The sequence below is a fragment of the Rhinopithecus bieti genome, unplaced genomic scaffold (genome assembly GCF_001698545.2).
Source record: "Rhinopithecus bieti isolate Rb0 unplaced genomic scaffold, ASM169854v2 scaffold_11380, whole genome shotgun sequence".
In the NCBI taxonomy this organism is placed as follows: Eukaryota; Metazoa; Chordata; class Mammalia; order Primates; family Cercopithecidae; genus Rhinopithecus; species Rhinopithecus bieti.
The window spans coordinates 2,230,123-2,247,330 of NW_016807225.1; the positions used below are offsets into that span (position 1 = coordinate 2,230,123).

Genomic DNA, 17,208 nt, shown 5'->3' on the forward strand with positions numbered 1-17,208 from the left:
TGTAATTCCAGCACTTTGGGAGGCCAAAGAGGGTGGATCACTGAGGTCAGGAGTTTGAGACCTGCCTGGCCAACATGGTAAAACCACATCTCTACTAAAAATACAAAAATTAGCCAGGCATGGTGGCAGGCGCCTGTAATGCCAGCTTCTTGGGAGGCTGAGGCAGGAGAATTGCTTGAACCTGGAATGTAGAGATTGCAGTGAGCCGAGATCGCACCATTGTACTCTAGCCTGGGAGACAAGAGCAAAACTCCATCTCAGAAAAAAAAAAAAAAAAAAAAAAAAAAAAAAAAAAAAAAAAAAAAAAAAAAAAAAAAAGAAAGAAAAAGAAAAGAAACTAAAGAGAAAGATTAAAGACAAGAAAGAGTGATAGAGATTTGGTGACATCTTGTATTTGGGAGGTGGTAAGAGAGTGTTTCTAGTTTGGAACCTGGTGGATGGGGTTACCATTCTCCAAGATGAAGAATAATAACAAACCAACAGTTTTAGGGAAAGAAAACAAGGGCTATTTCGTTGAGTGTTGAATACCTATGGAATATCCTAGTGAAGATGTCCAAAAGGCAATTTGAATTATGAATTTGGTGTCCTGGAGACACTTGGTTAAAGATGTGATCATCATATTAATTGTGGCCATGAGAATACATGAGATTGCCTAAGGAGAAAAGTAGAATTGAGAAGGAAGGAGACCTGAGAGTGTCACCCTGAGCAAACCTACCATTGAATATCTGGGTAGAAGAGAAGGAAGGAAAGGAGGAGTGGAAAGAGGAGAATCAAAAGAGAGCAGTGTCCTGGAACCCAAGGGAGAAGAAAGCTCCAATAAGTTAGGGGTGGTCATCAGTTTCACATGTTTGGGCTTAGCAATAGGGTAGTCTTTGGTGATCATACTGAGAATAATCAGTTATTAGAGAGGGAGCAGAAGCAAATTCTTGGGGCTGGGAATGAGTAGGTGTTAAGAAGTTCAGACTGCTAAGTGTAGATTGCTTTTTCAAGGACCCATATTAAGGAGGTAGGGAGCTAAGTTTGCTTTAGTTTGGCTAGGGGCTGAAGGAAATAATTCTTACTAAGGAAAATTGTCCTGGGGAAATGTTCCATAAGGCGTAGCAATAGTCCTTTGAAAACACTTGCTCTTCTGTTGTGATAAAGACAACACAGAAAGAGGAGCTCTCAGAACTGGAAAAGCCCAGCTAGCCCGCACCCATTCATGACAGTAAAGTTGGTGTATCTCATTGTGGATACTGAGTTTTCGAAATTCTCGTTACTGCTGCCAAAACACTCAACATTAAAAGATGAGGAAGTTGATTATGCTCAGCACAACCTACTCTTTACCTTTTAAAATCTTTCATGTCCATAGAAAATACCAAATACCAATACTAAGTTTAAAAGGTTCTTATAAGGACTCTAGTAGCCTGCCGAGGACCCAAGTTGTTTTTCTTAAGCTGAATTGATTGGGTTCAAAGATGAAAACCTGATACAGAAGCTATCATTCCACCCCATTCCTCTCTCCTAATGCCAGCCTTTGAGGTGAGCTGGGTTTTGCACTATGTTATAATGCTGTCACATACCAATATATATTTCTTCTCCAACTCTTAAATGATAGTAGGTCCAAGCCTGGTATGTGTACAGACGTAGATTCGAGGCTTGATTTTTTTAGTTTGGGTACCCTCTCCATAGAGGTTGTTTAGCAGTAACATGATTTAGTCATCCAAATGAAAATTAATTTAGCTTTGTGAAGGATGTTTTCTCTCTAGGTCATTTTTCCCCCTTGTATTTCCCAGAATAGTGATTCTCTGCCTGTCAACTGAGATTTTTGGAATTTGCCTCTGATTTGGGGAAATGGTTAAGTAAACCTGTAGCTGATTAATGCAAGATACTTAAATAGTGGGTTTCATTGATTGTTAATCTGATTCAAATTTGTCTTCATTTGTAGCTGATTCTGCAAACCTGATCAATATGTGCATCAATCATTATTTTCACCCTGTTCTTCTTACTATTAATAATATTACCACTTTATGAAACAATTGAATCCTGTGCTTCAGCTTTTAAACAATGAAGAGAATACTCTTTTTCTTCAATCAGATGTTGTGTTCTCTTGCTTATATAAAATGTTAAAGTGGACTTGTAGATTTTGCAAGTAGATTTTTCCTTTTAAATGCCTTATTTAGTGCTATATCACAAATGATTTTTCTCAGGTTAAAGGGGCAATATTCTACAAGATTACTGAAGATTACATCAGCTATTCAGAAGAATGTATTAGCCGTTAAAAGCTATGAATTCTATGAAAAGAAGATAGGTGAAAGAGCTTCCTTTTCTTTATATTTTAAACTATAGGTAATATATAAATTTTGTATAGTTACTTGAAGGTGATCCCATCTCAAACTCTTGTATAGTTTGTGATGATTTTTGCAAATTAAATGGAATCCCGTATAATTACTGTGGAAGCCAATTCATTCATGGTAACTTTTCCCTAGAGGATTTAGAATATGCATGTCTAACTGAGTTCATACTGCCATATATATGTAAATAGCATCCAGATATTGACAAACAGTGATTAATAAAGAAGCTAAAGGAAACCAAAGGATGCTAACAAAATCTCAGAAAGAGAAATGATTTCTCCAAGTTCCACAGTGTAGAATCATGGGGACAACTAAGGTCTCTAGATTCCCTTTCTAGGATTTTTTTTTTTTTCACCCAGGCTGGAGTGCAGTGGCGGGATCTCGGCTCATTTTAACCTTTGCCTTCCGGTTGTAAGTGATTCTCCTGCCTCAGCCTCCAGAGTAGCTGGGATTACAGGCACCCGCCACCACGCCCAGCTAATTTTGTATTTTAGTAGAGACAGGGTTTCACCATGTTGGCCAGGGTGGTCTTGAACTCCTGACCTCATGATCTGCCCACCTGAGCCTACCAAAGTGCTGGGATTATAGGCATGAGCCACCATGCCCGGCTTTACTCTAGGATTCTTAATACATCATGTAACTTCAGACTTCCTGTGTTCTAGAAGACAGTTTTGGGAGCCATCTTTTTAGAGTCTGTTTTTTTGTTTTCTGAGAGTATTGATAAATTTAAAAATCCTTCTTGAAGCAAGGAAATTTGCATCAGAATTAATTTCTGGAAAATACCTGGTTGTGTTCTGTGGGTGTGAGCTCAGGTCTGTGACCTCTGATCAAACAGTAAGGAAGGTAGTGTGGTGGTGTTTACTTCTAGAGAAAAAATATAAGCAATGTTTTTGAGGGTCACAGGATGGGATGTTTAGGAGTGATGTTTTATATATATATATATACACATATACATACACATACACACACACACACACACACACACACAAAGGACTGTACATTACCGTTATTTTTGTAGAGAAAGTCTCACTAATAATATGAAGGGTTCCAGAGTTAACCTCTCATCCCTGAACTTGTTAAATGAAACCAGGCATTGTGGAAAGAAAACTTGCTTCTGGGTCTTGCTTTCTCTTTGCAACCATTGGGAAGGTAAAGAAAGAGAATCAATACAGAATCCAAAAACTTGATCTCTGGCTCCCACCCTTCTTAAATAATATTAGTGGTGCAAGATATCTTGTCACACCTGTGCTCTGCTACCACTGGCTTTCTCTTTTCTTGTCTGTCCTTTGGTTCATGTTGGGCCAGTGTGTTTTGTTTTCTGTCTTCAAAGGGAAATTGAAACTAGGAGAGGGGAAAGAATAAATACATTTAGATATCTTCTTGACCTAGGTTGCAAAAGCGATATCTTGGTTTAAGAAATGTGATGGAAGGATTCTAGAGAAATGCCTTCAGGAGAAGTTTCTGTGTTCAAACTTGGCAGGGAGGGGCTGGGGGGCAGGAAATTCAGAGCAGGCCTAAAGCAGCGTTGGTATTGGTTGTGCTTGTTTCATTCCTCCCCACCCACCCTTTTTTTTGTGCCCATAAGCACAGCAGAATCGTGCTTGTTAACTATTCTAGAGTCAGGTCGCTTTCTGTGTAGGATTTAGGAACATCAATAGACAGTGCATGATAAAAACAGTGGAATTTTATAGCATTGTTTTCTTATTCCTAGAGCTTGATTAATTTCTCTTGAACTTGAGAGATTCTTGAAAGGTTCTCTGCTTCTACTTCCACTCACTACTTACGCTTAGTGAGTTTCTAGGCCTGGGAGTTATGAGATTGAGTCTTCTAGATCTTTGTGTGGTTGTGGCATGGAAAATGATCTTGTATATTGTGTTGTGTTGTATTTCTAGAACTCTATGGCTTTGACGTGCTCATAGATTCTACTCTGAAGCCATGGTTGTTGGAAGTGAATCTCTCTCCTTCTTTGGCCTGGTAAGTCAGTTCCATCAACTAGAAAAGGACAAATCTTCAAGTAGTACTTAAAACACTTTTTTTTTTTTTGATCATTTCTTTTGGCACTAGAAGACTGCTTTTTTCCTAGTTATTAGATGGAGATAACCAGACGTTCTTAAATTAACTGGTTTATGGCATAATATCAAAGTGCATATGACAACCATGAATCTCTGTCTTCCTAGTTAATTTACAATTATATGATTCCTGTTTATTAGGTTTCTAAGGGATGATTCTTGCAGTTTTATCCCTGTATTTTTTTAAACAGTAATTCTTGTATTAAGGGTAAAGAAATACATAAGACATTATATTTCCTTCGTTACCAAAAGTTTTATAGGTTCAAATCCACATATACTGTAAAGGTATAAACCTGGATCTAGGGCCATGTGGATAATATGTGGTCCTTTTACCCTGTCCCATGTTTAAAGTCATCCAAGTTTAAAGTCAAAACTTCAAACAACTTAAAAAAAATTTTGTTTTACTAACCTGTTGTTTAGTAGAAGAAAATAAACATATTTTTCAATACCAGGGTCGATTCTTATTATATTTGCAGCTACAGCCAGAATTTCTGTTCACTGTACACTTCTCAAAACAGAGAACTCTAGAGATTTATGCCAAAGACCACCCAGCTGCTGCGTTTTTAAGGATGAGAGATATTGGCAAAATGCCAAGGAATCAAATAAAGACAGATTGACTACTTTTAGAGTGGGAGTTTGGCTTAACTTCCATAGTAAGGTGTAGAGCTAGATATTACAGATGCTTCAGATGTTATGCAGCTTTTGTCAAGTCAGCCTTTTGCAGGTTGTCCAGTAAAGTATATTATACTATCCTTTAGAAGTTAGAAATCCCCAGAATGAGGCACTGAGTAGCAGCCAGAGCAGTTTGGTTCATGGAAGAACACCTCAGCACTGAAGCCACTGTGGCCATCACCGCCACAGGGAGGCCTCTTGCTTTTGGTCACTGTTGTTTTTGTTTTCATGTGGGTTTCCCCCCATCTGGTGAGATTTTGGTATAACTTGTATTTCTTTTTTTTTTTTTTTTTTTTTTTTTTTTTTCCCTATATGCAAGCCTGCAAGCCTAAGAAGATTGTTTTAGAGCAGACAATAAAGACTTTAAAAAGTACCAATGTGGCTAGAGTTGCTTCTCTTGCATGTGAATGTGACTTGACTGTTGCAGCAGCAAAAAGTAATTTGAATGGTGCTGGGCACACTCATAAAAGAGCATACTGAAAATCTGAACCTCTGAAATCCACAGTTTTAATGAAGCAGTATTCTTGACTTGTGCAAAATTTGAACTGCACAAGACCTTCTGGTATAAAGAAAATTGCATGTTAGAGAATCAATGGATGGTGCTGCGTTTGCGTTAGAGAGAACAAATTTAACACTAGGATTTCATTTCTCATATTTTGCCCAGAATTTTCCCCACCCCACCCATGGATTTTATGGGCTTTATATGTTGCTCCTCATTGACATTTGGAAACTTTGCTATATTGGGACCCATTAGAGGGCGGCTATTCTGTTAACCTACACACTTATCAATTGCTCTTTTCTTTCTGTGTTCTGTCAGTGATGCACCTCTGGACCTAAAGATTAAAGCCAGTATGATTTCAGATATGTTCACTGTTGTAGGTGAGTAGTAGTATTTTCTGAACTGGACTCACATAAAAATTAACTAGCGCGTCCATTTTGTCAAACTCCATAGGTTTTGCCAACTGGCAATTCCTAAGCCATGCTGAATGGTTTGTCTTAAAAAATTATATTTTCGGGGAAATGTTTCAATGTTTCCATGCCCTTTGGCTCCATCCTGTCCTGAGGCTGAACCACAACTAAGGCTGAGACCTGGGGCACAGGAATTAGGAGCTGAGGAAGAGAATTAGCAAAGATCTGGAGAAGGTGTATTTCTCTCCAACCTGGGAAAGTAAAACCCACTGAAGAAGCCTTGTTACAAAGGAGACTGGCTATATTTCTGCTAGACTGTCTCTACTGGTCTCTATGTGATCCCCTCTATAGTAGTTATAACCAAAGCAGCCCAAAGAAGAAATCTCATTTTAAGTAGATAAGCCAAAACTTTGAAGTGGAGATGCGCAGTCAGGTGGGTATTTTGTGGGCTTGTTGGGTTTTTTTTTTTAAGGTACTATAAAAACACATAACAAAATATATTTGAGATAAACTAGTACCTGATGTACCAGCAAATGCTGTAAAACGTAGCTACTCTATTTTCCCTGGATGAGAATCTGCTTCTTTTTAGGAAGTAAGTGAAATTAGCTGAAGTCCAATTTCCAAAGCCATAGATAATCTACAAAGCCCATTTTGAAAGTTGCCAATAGACCCCCTTCTGCAGTTCCAGAAGTAGATCATGTAACAGGACAAGACTGTTCACTTGCTTTCGTAAAAATAACTTTATTTTCCAGTCATCATCCAGGTAGCCACTTTAAAGTAACTTGCTTTATTAACAACTGTGTGTTTCCAAATGGTGATTTGCAGTTATTCTTAGGTTCATCAAAAATCTACATCTCTTTCTCACTCAGAATCACATTTCAGCTACCCAACCAGCAAGGTTCATTCATCTGCATATTTCCCTTTTCTTGTCTCTAGTTTTGGTGGTTCAGAGTTGAAGCAGAGTGCGTGTGGGAGAATTGTGCATTATCCTCCTGAGGATAGATCTCTGTGATATTTATGACAGTGAAACTGAGTTTGTATATCTAAAGAAAAGGTGCAGCCAGACCTGCTAATTTCTTAGAAAATGGCAGGTTTTAATGTTGCCCATTCCCCATTCAGGATTTGTGTGCCAAGATCCTGCCCAGCGGGCATCAACCCGGCCAATTTATCCCACCTTTGAGTCTTCCAGGCGAAACCCTTTCCAAAAACCTCAGGTAAGCCAATTCCTCAGCAGGGAGCCTGAAGGAGGCTTACTGGGAAGTGGCAGCTGATGTAACTGGGGGAACGGAAGCACTGTGGGTGTGAGGTCACTTAGAGCTGGAGAATTTGGGGATCACGCTAGACAGGAGGCAGTTATATTCAGCTATGACTAATAGCTTATGCTTTCAACATTTTCCAACAAACTTACTCCCTGCTTTTTGTTTTGTCTTTTCTCTTGGCTTCTTTTTTCATTATCTTCCTTTCTGTGTTTAAAAATCACCTTTTTTTCCACCTCAGATTGATATGCTCAGAAACAAGGCACAGAAAAGTAGCCTATTAATTCTTAGTCATTACTGCGTTCTTTCTGATCTTTGGACTAGCTTTGTAAAGAAGATGCTTTCTTGAAATAGTATCTTCTTTACAAGTAATTCTCCTCAAAGGACCCTCCATGATCATGAGTTATTGATTGAGGCTAAGTGAGATAGAAGCCCAAAGAAACTTATACTTTTCTAAAATATCATTAATCAAGCATTGCTTCATTCTTTGTGTACTCTGCATTTTTGTTCCAGTTAAACCAATCAGCTAATCCTTCCATTTACTCATTCCATCATCTCGTCAGTCCCTGCCTGTTTTGACCCTGCTAATTTCCCACTTTTGTTTCTTGGCCTTTAACATTTCTTCTTATTTAAAAAAAAAATCCACTTTGCTCTTCTATTCCCCTCTGGTTTGATTGCTTTGCCTGCTCAGACATTTTGGAAGTCTTTTCTCATTAAATCCATCATGACCTTTACTTTTTATTTTAACATTTGTTTACCTCTTCTATATTACATTGTTTTGCATTCATTGATTTGTTGCTTTTAAATTGTTCTGTACTCTCCTGCCAGATTGTAGACTCTTTGAAGACATAAGCAGCTTTTTCTTCCTACTCCCCATTTTCTCTTTCTTTTTCTTCTCCTCTCCTTTTATCTCTGCCCCAAATCCACTTTAACCCTTTACTCCTCACTTTTTTCCTCCCTTCTTCCACTCCCATTCCTCCTCTTGTTCCTTTTGCTTGCTAGTCTCATTTGGAGTAGTGCTATTTTCTGTTTGCCAAACTCATGTGCTATTATTTATTCAGATAATTTTTTATTAGAACAGGGTTTTCAAACTCAAGTGCCTAGAGGGCCTGCAGGCAGGTAATATAAATGAGTAAATAGAGGCAGGTGTAAAACAGCTAAGAGTGATATGACTGAGGTAAACTGGAGAGTGCATACCTCATCTGAAAGGTGTGGCTGTTTTACTAATGTGTTCTAGCTAATTACTGTCATGCATAAGTGTGGGCCAGGTGTTACGAGATATTCCTATTGTCAAGAGAAATCAGAAATCTTACTTTTAAATATTGGCAGCCACTTCATTAGAAACAATACTTTGCAGGCCAAGCATAACATGTCTTTGAGCTAGATTCAGTCTTTGCCTATCTATGACCCCATGCTGTAGAATTATTCCCTAATTAATGTTGGGATGTGGAACAGAGTGTACTGTATTTTAAAGGCTATTATCTTGGATTAGATACAAAATCAGTTACCAGGGTTGTACTTGATCAGTGCATCATCACAGATCAAAGGGTTTTCTTTAATTTTTAATAAGGAAAAGTAGAGGATTAACCTAGGTGTACTAGGAAAACTTAATTTAGGCAGCCACATTCCTTTGCAAATTGTTTCCTGCAGTATCTGTGGCAAGAACCACAGGATTATGTGTAAAGGATCATGAACATTTCTGTGCAGCTTTAACATGGTTTCTGCCAGGTTTCACTTCTAGAGGTAGTATATTCCCAATCTTGGATGAATTGATCCCTTTTCTTAGTTTGCCTGTCAGCTTTATTGGCAACTCTGTGCAAACTCTAGAAAATCTATTCAATGTTTGTTTTGCCAACTGGTAGGTAATGGCATGATTTCATCCATAAGCAGCCTACAGGACACTTATATAAAGGCTAAAGGAACTGTAGATTAGTTATGTGTACTGTGTGAAACCAGTTTGTCAGGCGGACTAGTTGACTTCAGGATCTTCAGTATCTGGCAGTAGGATTGTGCCCTCAGTGCTTAGAAGTTGAAGCTGGAATATATATGGCATAGGAGAAAGCAGTGTGAAAGATAATCAATGTTCTAACCTTCCAACTACAAAGTGTAGGGCTCTTGCTTTTAGTTTCTGCTTGGAGATTATTTTTTCCTTTTTTATATCATAGATCTATGAGATGGAAAATGTAGGCATATTAGGAGAAGATAAGGGTTTATTCCATTTTTCTGTGTTTTATAGCGTCCAGTATCTGCACAGTTTCAGTCATCAAAGGCCAAGCAGGTAAGTTCTAGATCTTTTGGAAACTTCATTCAAATTTTATTTTCATTCTCCAAATGGAAAATTTTTTAGCTTTAGTTTTCGTGGTACATATTTTATGTACCTATTTTTTTGCGCAGTTTATTAACAAAATAAATGAAAATAAATGCATAGAAGTCTTTTTGGTTATAGAATATAAGAGTAGACGGTACAGGAACTTAGGGATCCTCTTTTCCTGATAGCGATTATACCGAGATGGAGGCTGTTGAATTTAAATGATGAACAGGTGCTTAAAGGCATATCTATCACTTTGACCAAAATATTCCAGGAAGGAAATTTTCCAGTTCACAAATGAACTTCATTTTTTTTTTCAAACATTTTACGAAACATACTGTTGTCTATAGCTTAATATTGGAAATGTTTTCACATTGGGTGTTGGGTTGTATTTGCGTTCCTTAACAGGTGACATTTCAAATATGTAGTGATTTGCAGTTTATAAATCTTAGAAGCTCTGCCACAATAGTATCTCAGATGCCACCTTTGAAATACACACATCTTTCTTTCTGAATGATCAGCATTTGCTTTCTTTCTGTTTTTGTTAGCAGTGTTTGAGATTAACCATTGCTTTCTTCTGCACAGATTTTAAAAATTCTTTTTGAAGTAACAGGCTAGCAGTGGGGGTCCTGTGCCTGCTATTTGATGTTTTAGTATGAGGGATATAGATATTCCCATATATAAATGTGTCACTGCAACTATTGTTTAGCAAAAAGCTCCAATATAATTATTTTGGCATTTGTACTCTCTGATGCAATTTCTGGTAAGCTTGAATGCTTGACTCATAACTTTCTTAGCTACTGTTTCTGATAAAGTGATTTATATGGTTTATGTGAATCCAAGAAATGAAAAATAACTTACTGGATGCCTTGTCTAATATTTAGTAACTGATTAATGTTGTTCTGTAGTATGAGTTTTGGGGCTTAGTTGGTAGAATTCGAAACTCTATAGTATGTAGTGTTTTATATTTAGTAAATACCGAAGTATGCTAGCTGCTCCCATGGCAAAAACAACACAATAAGGCTGTTGACTCCAAAGAGCTTATCTTCTAAATATACCTGGAACTAATGCACTGAAAGGAGTACGTCAGGAAAGGAGTACTCTTTCATGGCCTGTGGCATTTGGCTCTAAAGAAGTGTCTTTTGATATGTAATTCTAATTTATTTTTACTTGTTTATTTGAGACAGGGTGTCACTCCATCACCCAGGCTGGAGTGCAGTGATGCGATCACAGCTCACTACAGCCTGGACTTCCTGGGCTCAGGTGATCCTCCCACCTCAGCCTCCTGAGTAGCTAGGACTATAGGTGCACACCACCACGCCTGGCTAATTTTTTGTATTTTTGATAGAGATGAGGGTTTCGAATGGTTACCCAGGTTGGTCTGGAACTCCTGAGCTCAAGCGATCTGCCCGCCTTGGCCCTCCCAAAGTGCTGGGATTGCAGGCATGAGCCACCATGCCCAGCCTTTGATATGTAATTCTAATCTTAATTTCTCATTATCAATTTTAATTCCATTACATCTAGTTGCATTGCTTGAATTACCATAGGTTGTAATAGGCTTGTTGGAGAGCAAGGCCTCTCTTTCATAGTGATGTGTTTCAACACTTGCTTACGCGACATAAAGCCTTTCTGGCTTTATTCAGCCAGCTTTATACAAGTTGAATTCTTTGACTTTTATTGTTCTTTGCAATGTTCTATTTTGTCATTGTCTTTCTGTTAATGAAGCACTCTTAACTTCACAGGTATTTTCATGGGAGTTAAGTAAAAAAAAAAGTCTCTGTTCTGACCAGTTAGACTGTATCAAGCTTTCTTTTTCTGTTGCTCTCAGATTGTGAATTCTCTTAGTTCTTTGCCCTTTTTCTGCCTCTTCCTTTTAAACCATTATCTCTATATTTCTCCTTTCTCTTTAATGTCCATGGTTCAAATTTTCCACTCACCAGAAATTGTATTGCATGGAACTGTGGAAAGAATATGGACTTTTACAGTCAGATAGACCTGGATTCAAATTTTAGCTCTGCCAAAAATTAGCAATTAGACCTTTGGGCAAGTTCTCTTACCTCTCCGAGGCTCAATTCTCACATCTGTCATGTGGGGATAATAATATATACATGAAGTTCTGGTGAGAAAGAAATGATAAAATAGAGGTAAAATATTCAGGATAAGTGCTAGACATGTAGTTTATACTAAGAAGATTTAATCCCCTTCACACTTTTGAGTCTTTTGATTTTCCCAGTGTCAAGATCTCTTGTTATTTTGATATTCACCTGTTTGTAGTCATATTTGTCACATTTGCCATCATCCACAAATGCTCTTTTGTTTGATTCGCTGCTATTTATCTTACAGTTACACTGTTTTCAGTTTTTGTTGATGTGTTATATTCTGGCACTAACCCCCAACTGGAAATATAATTTAGAATAAAATTTTATGAAATTTTCCCAAATCCAAAGACATTTAATATATTGCTATAGTTCCCCTTTTAAAAATCTTGTCCTAAAAATCAAACTTTTAAAGCATGTTTTAAAGTAAAGCATTCCCCATACTATTCTTCATAAGCCCATAATCCTCTAAATTATTGGGGATTTTTTGCTTTTAATATTTGTTCCATTATTTTACTAGGGATTCAAGTTAGATTTACCAGGCAGCAACCACCAGGAGCAAATTTGTTACATTTTTCAAAATTAGTACCTCATTTGTTTTTTTTCTAATCTGGTACCTCCTCAGTTCTTCAGGATTTTTCAGACATAATTATAAGTGGTTTTGGTAAGTTTTGTTTGCTTGTTTTTAGAGCCAATTTCCTTAATAACACAATGCATGTCTCTCAGATCTGCTGGCTTACATTTATTCCAAATTTCTAGATGTTGCATATCTCTTTTTGTTTTATTTTATTTTTTACTGTTACACAAGCCTACTTACTTTCTCCCCTCTACCTGCCAGTTTCAAAGTATACCCTGATTATCAGTATGTTTAAACCTTCTCTTAGAAACCATTTTTTTGATCCATTTCCACTCAGATTTATTGATAATGTGGTCTTTTCCATTTGTTTTCTTTCATTTGATAGCATTCATTTTGCTTTTAAACTTGATTTTACCTTTTGTTTTTTAGATGATAAAATGTATCACATGTAAATTGAGCTATTTCTGGTTCCTTTGCTTTTAATGAAGAATCCCAAGCTTTGTAAAACTGCATTGGGAGATTTTTATTCTTTGCATGTGCTCTCTGTCAAGCAAATTTTATTTTTGCCCCTCAATTATGATATATTCTTAGGATATCTTGCCATTTTTCCCCATTCCACATTTTGTTAAGTTCTTCTCATCACTGGTACTTGCCAGCTTTTTTTAGGCTGAGAGTCATTTTCTGATTCAACATCTGTTTCTTACTTCTTTGATTGAGTGGAGACTGGTGGTTCCTTGTCTCAGTAATTTCACATTTTCAGCCAGTTGTTCCTTAGCAATGACGGTTAGATATGTAAGATTTCTTCTCTGGGAAGATTTCTGAATCGTAAGTTGTACTATTGATAAATTTATCTTTGGTGCATGTTGCATGGCAGAACTCTTAACTTGACAGTAATTTGACAGTTTATAATTTATCTGAGCACTGGATATCTAAATCATGTATCTTTTAGCCAGAGGCAATGGTGTTCTCCTAAGCTCAGAGGACCCTTATTTCCTTAGTACATTCAGTCAACTCATGGAAATATGTGGATTTATTATGTCTACCACCCAGAGAATGTAGTTGATGTGCCCAAAGGCAAAACTGCAGAATGACTTGCATTTGGACTGTTTTGCCTTGTTTTTGATAGTCTTGATAGCCTTTCAAATCAATCTGATTCCGTTTTTTTTTTTTTTTTTTTGCCTTTGCTTTGTTTTTAATCTCCAAGTATGTCTCCGCAACACTCATAAGCATTTATTTTCTTTTTTTCTATCCGCCTTATCCTTTCTTCTTCTCTTCTCTCTTTCTCTGCCTTTTCTTTCATCTGTGTCTATAATTCAGGTCACAGAATTACAGACCTTTCTCAGAGCGCTTAAATACCCCAACTGGAAGCACAGACCTGAATTCCTACGTGCCTCTACCCGACCCCAAACAGTCCACAAATATGCACACAGTCGCTAGACCTGCAATTGTAGGCTGTAGCAAAGGAGTGGTTGTGAATGTATATGGGAGAGAGACAACTCTTTGAAAGTGATTGGCAGAGAAGTTTTAAGAGTTTTGGGGTGCTAATTCATTGGTTAGAGAAGCCACATTAGGTTAGTAGGAGAAGGTTGCCACATCATTATCTCCATTTCTAGAAGCCAGGAATATTAAAAAACCATTAAAAACAATATCCAGGAATTGGAGGTTCTCATTAGGTGTTATTCAATAGTGATTTGAACCCTGTTCTTTTAAATACAGCCAGGCATTTCTTAATCTGTTTAATAGTTAATAACTTTTTCTTTAAATACTTTTAATTAAACTTTGATATAGCTTTCAGTTTATTAGCCTTCTGAGTAACATTCTTTCTGTTCTTAAATGCTTAATAAAAATACCTATTTTTATTATATCATTTACATGAATGCTTATTTCTTACTCTCTCTTTACATAATTTGAGATTTGAGGCCCTTAGATAGTGTCATGTAAGAAAGCTACTTAACTTTAGAAGACAACTGCCTGTGGCTTGTTTTGTTTTTTTGTTTGTTTGTTCGTTTTTTGAGATAGAGTTTTGCTTTTGTCACCCAGGCTGGAGTGCAATGGGGCAGTCTTGGCTCACTGCAACCTCCGCCTCCAGGGTCCAAGCGATTCTCTTGCCTCGGCCTCTTACGTAGTTGAGACCACAGGCATGTGCCACCACGCCCAGCTAATTTTGTATTTTGAGTAGAGACAAGATTTCACCATGTTGGCCATGGTTGGTCTCGAACTCCTGAACTCAGGTGATCCACCCGTCTTGGCCTCCCAAAGTGCTGGGATTACAGGTGTGAGCCACAGCACCAGGCTTTGCCAGTGGCTTTATGATCAGAGAGGCTGTCATGCGTGAACTAGATAAGTATTTTTTAGCAAACAATAAATCTCATGTGTGATCACGAGAAAAGTCCTTAAACTATCCATTTAATATTTTTGGCTTTTCCAAATTATACATTAAATAAGCATTCACACTTTTCAAAGATTTATAAACAATGGTTATATTATTTATATTTGTTTCTTTCCTAAATCTTTCAACTTTCCCCTATAAACCCTCTCATTTTAACATCTACTGTTTAATGTATTCCCAGAGATTGAGTAAGTAAAAATATTTCCCGAAATCCTTCTGCAAAGTTTACTTCTAGCCATGATTGATGTCAGCACTTTCACTTATTTGTTTGTTCAACCAATATTTCTTGATTGACTTCATGCCAAGTACAGTGTGTTGTTCTGGATGTTGAAGATACCACAGTAAAAGCTCCTGCACTTCACATGTTGCTTGCATCTGTTGATTTCATGGTTTTCTTGTTATAGATATCCATCATGGAGTTACCGATCAGAAAAGTTAGCTTTTATAACTCCCATGGTAGCTTTGGAGATTGGTTAGTTGGTCTCTCTTGTGTCCAAAGATAAAACCATCCATGGTTGGTTATTTGTGTACATGAATATATTAGTCTGCTCAGGCTGTCATAACAAAATGCCATAGACTGGGTGGCTTAAACAACAGAAATTTATTTCTCACAGTCTGAAGGCTGAGAAATCCAAGATCAAGGTGGTGGCAAGATAGGCTTCATTCTAAGGCTTTTTTCTATTGGCTTGTAGGTCTCTATTTTGTTGTATGCTGACATGGCCTCTTCTTTGTACATACACTGGCTGGAGTTGCCCAGGCTGGAGTGCAGTGACGTGATCTCAGCTCACTGCATGCTTCGCCTCCTGGGTTCACACCATTCTCCTGCCTCAGCCTCCTGAGTAGCTGGGACTACAGCCACCTGCCACCACGCCTGGCTAATTTTTTGTATTTTTAGTAGAGGCGGGGTTTCACCATGTTAGCTAGGATGGTCTTGATCTCCTGACCTCGTGATCCGCCCACCTTGGCCTCCCAAATTACTGGGATTACAGGCATGAGCCACCGCACCTGGCCACCATCTCATAAGGACACTAATCCCATTACACTAGGGCCCCACTCTCACTACTTCATCTGACTTTAATTACCTTCCAAAAGCCCCATCTCCAAATGCTATAACATTGCAGGTTAAGACTTCAACATGAGACTTTTTGAGAGAAACCAACATTCAGTCCATAACAACGGGTGTTGCTAAAAAGGCCAAAAGTTAGTTACCAAAATGCCTTTGAATAGATATTCTACAAACAGAGAAAGACAAATAATACCTGGTGACAATGGGGCTGCTGCTCTCTGGTTGAAGTTACTTCTAAGAATCAGGAGGACAATTTGCACCCATAGTGGGCGAATTCTTTCTTATTCTTTCTACTTGGCAGATGTGTCTTATTTTTGTCTGTCACGTCATCTATTTCAATAATAGTGTATTATCATGCTTTTATACTGACTTCCTTTTTTACCTTCCTGTTTCTCCACTCGCATAAAATCAAAATCACTTAAAACTTGTGTTTTCAGATGACCTCCCTCATCATCATGTAGAAGCTAAAATAGCTGAGATCCTCTTCTGGGATCAGTAATGAACGGGGCCCATTTGGCTGCCTTCTTGGAGTACCCAGGGTAGTCACCCTTGTTCCAGGCCTCTTGAAGTCCAGCAACCACAGTGATAGCCTTTTAGCCACAGCTCTTTTCTGTGATGAGAGTCACTGATGACTCTCATCTCAATATTTCCCCGACAAATTGTAAAACATTTCACAGCCCAACTTTTTCATTTTAGATATAATAGATTGTTCCTTGGTTTTGTATCTTATGGCTCAGTTTTCTTAATTCTTCATCTCCTGTGCTGAAAAGAGTATACTCACTGAAATAAATCACATTTATTTTTCTATTGAGGGCATTTTCAGATTTTTCCGTATGCTTGAAGTATTGGATGTGCTCTAAAACCAAGGTTTGGGTTAAATACTAGCTTAGAAAGTCACATAGACCTTATTCTTTCTTTCTTCTCTTTACTCTCTCAACCCATAGTGTTCTTTTACTATTCTGTTTTCTCCTCTTGCCTTTGAGTTTATTAGCTTTCATCTGTTTTCTGGGGTTCCAGGCTGAGATTAATTACAGAAAGTGGTCTGTGACTTTGAGCTTATATATCTTAGGAAAGATAATGAGGTTGAGGGAATGAACAGGGTAATGAGGAATAATGAAAGCTTAAAAATTTTTTTTTACTATTTTCATTTTCTTCTCCTTAGCGTTCCCGTCCACTCTCTGCCAGTGATGCGGAAATGAAAAACCTCGTGGGCTCAGGCCGGGAGAAAGGGCCAGGGAAGTTGGGTGGTTCTGTGCTTGGTCTGTCAATGGAGGAGGTAAAGATAAGTTCATTTTAGGCTTTTGTGGGGTAACACAGGTTTTAGCAAAAAGTAGTGAGTGATTCATAATATTCATGACAAACTCATGTCTTACATTGAAAAGAGAAAGATTCAAGATAGGAGAAATGTTTTCTTAGGGAAGAACATTTTAAATGGAATTAATTTCTCCCTTCATGCTGCTTTCACATTCTTGAGTCATAAGTATCTTCCTTTGTCCTATAGCCACATGGACTCCAGTTGTCAAAATAGGTACT

General features: G+C 37.7%; 1 protein-coding gene across 23 annotated transcripts in view; it reads left to right on the forward strand.

Annotated features, from left to right (window-relative positions):
* TTLL5 (tubulin tyrosine ligase like 5) overlaps positions 1-17,208 on the forward strand; it is a 300,796-nt gene that overhangs the window by 65,971 nt on the left and 217,617 nt on the right. For 18 of the 23 annotated variants that reach the window (XR_001887070.1, XR_001887069.1, XR_001887071.1 and 15 more), the window contains exons 13-17: positions 4,226-4,307; positions 5,892-5,953; positions 7,103-7,197; positions 9,476-9,517; positions 16,838-16,951. Coding sequence is in view for 20 of the 23 variants with exons in the window: in XM_017880546.1 (XP_017736035.1) it covers positions 4,226-4,307; positions 5,892-5,953; positions 7,103-7,197; positions 9,476-9,517; positions 16,838-16,951 (395 nt within the window). In the remaining 3 variants the exon portion in view is untranslated. The remainder of the gene's footprint in view (positions 1-4,225; positions 4,308-5,891; positions 5,954-7,102; positions 7,198-9,475; positions 9,518-16,837; positions 16,952-17,208) is intronic. The other 5 variants (XM_017880553.1, XM_017880555.1, XM_017880557.1 and 2 more) reach the window with 1 other exon arrangement.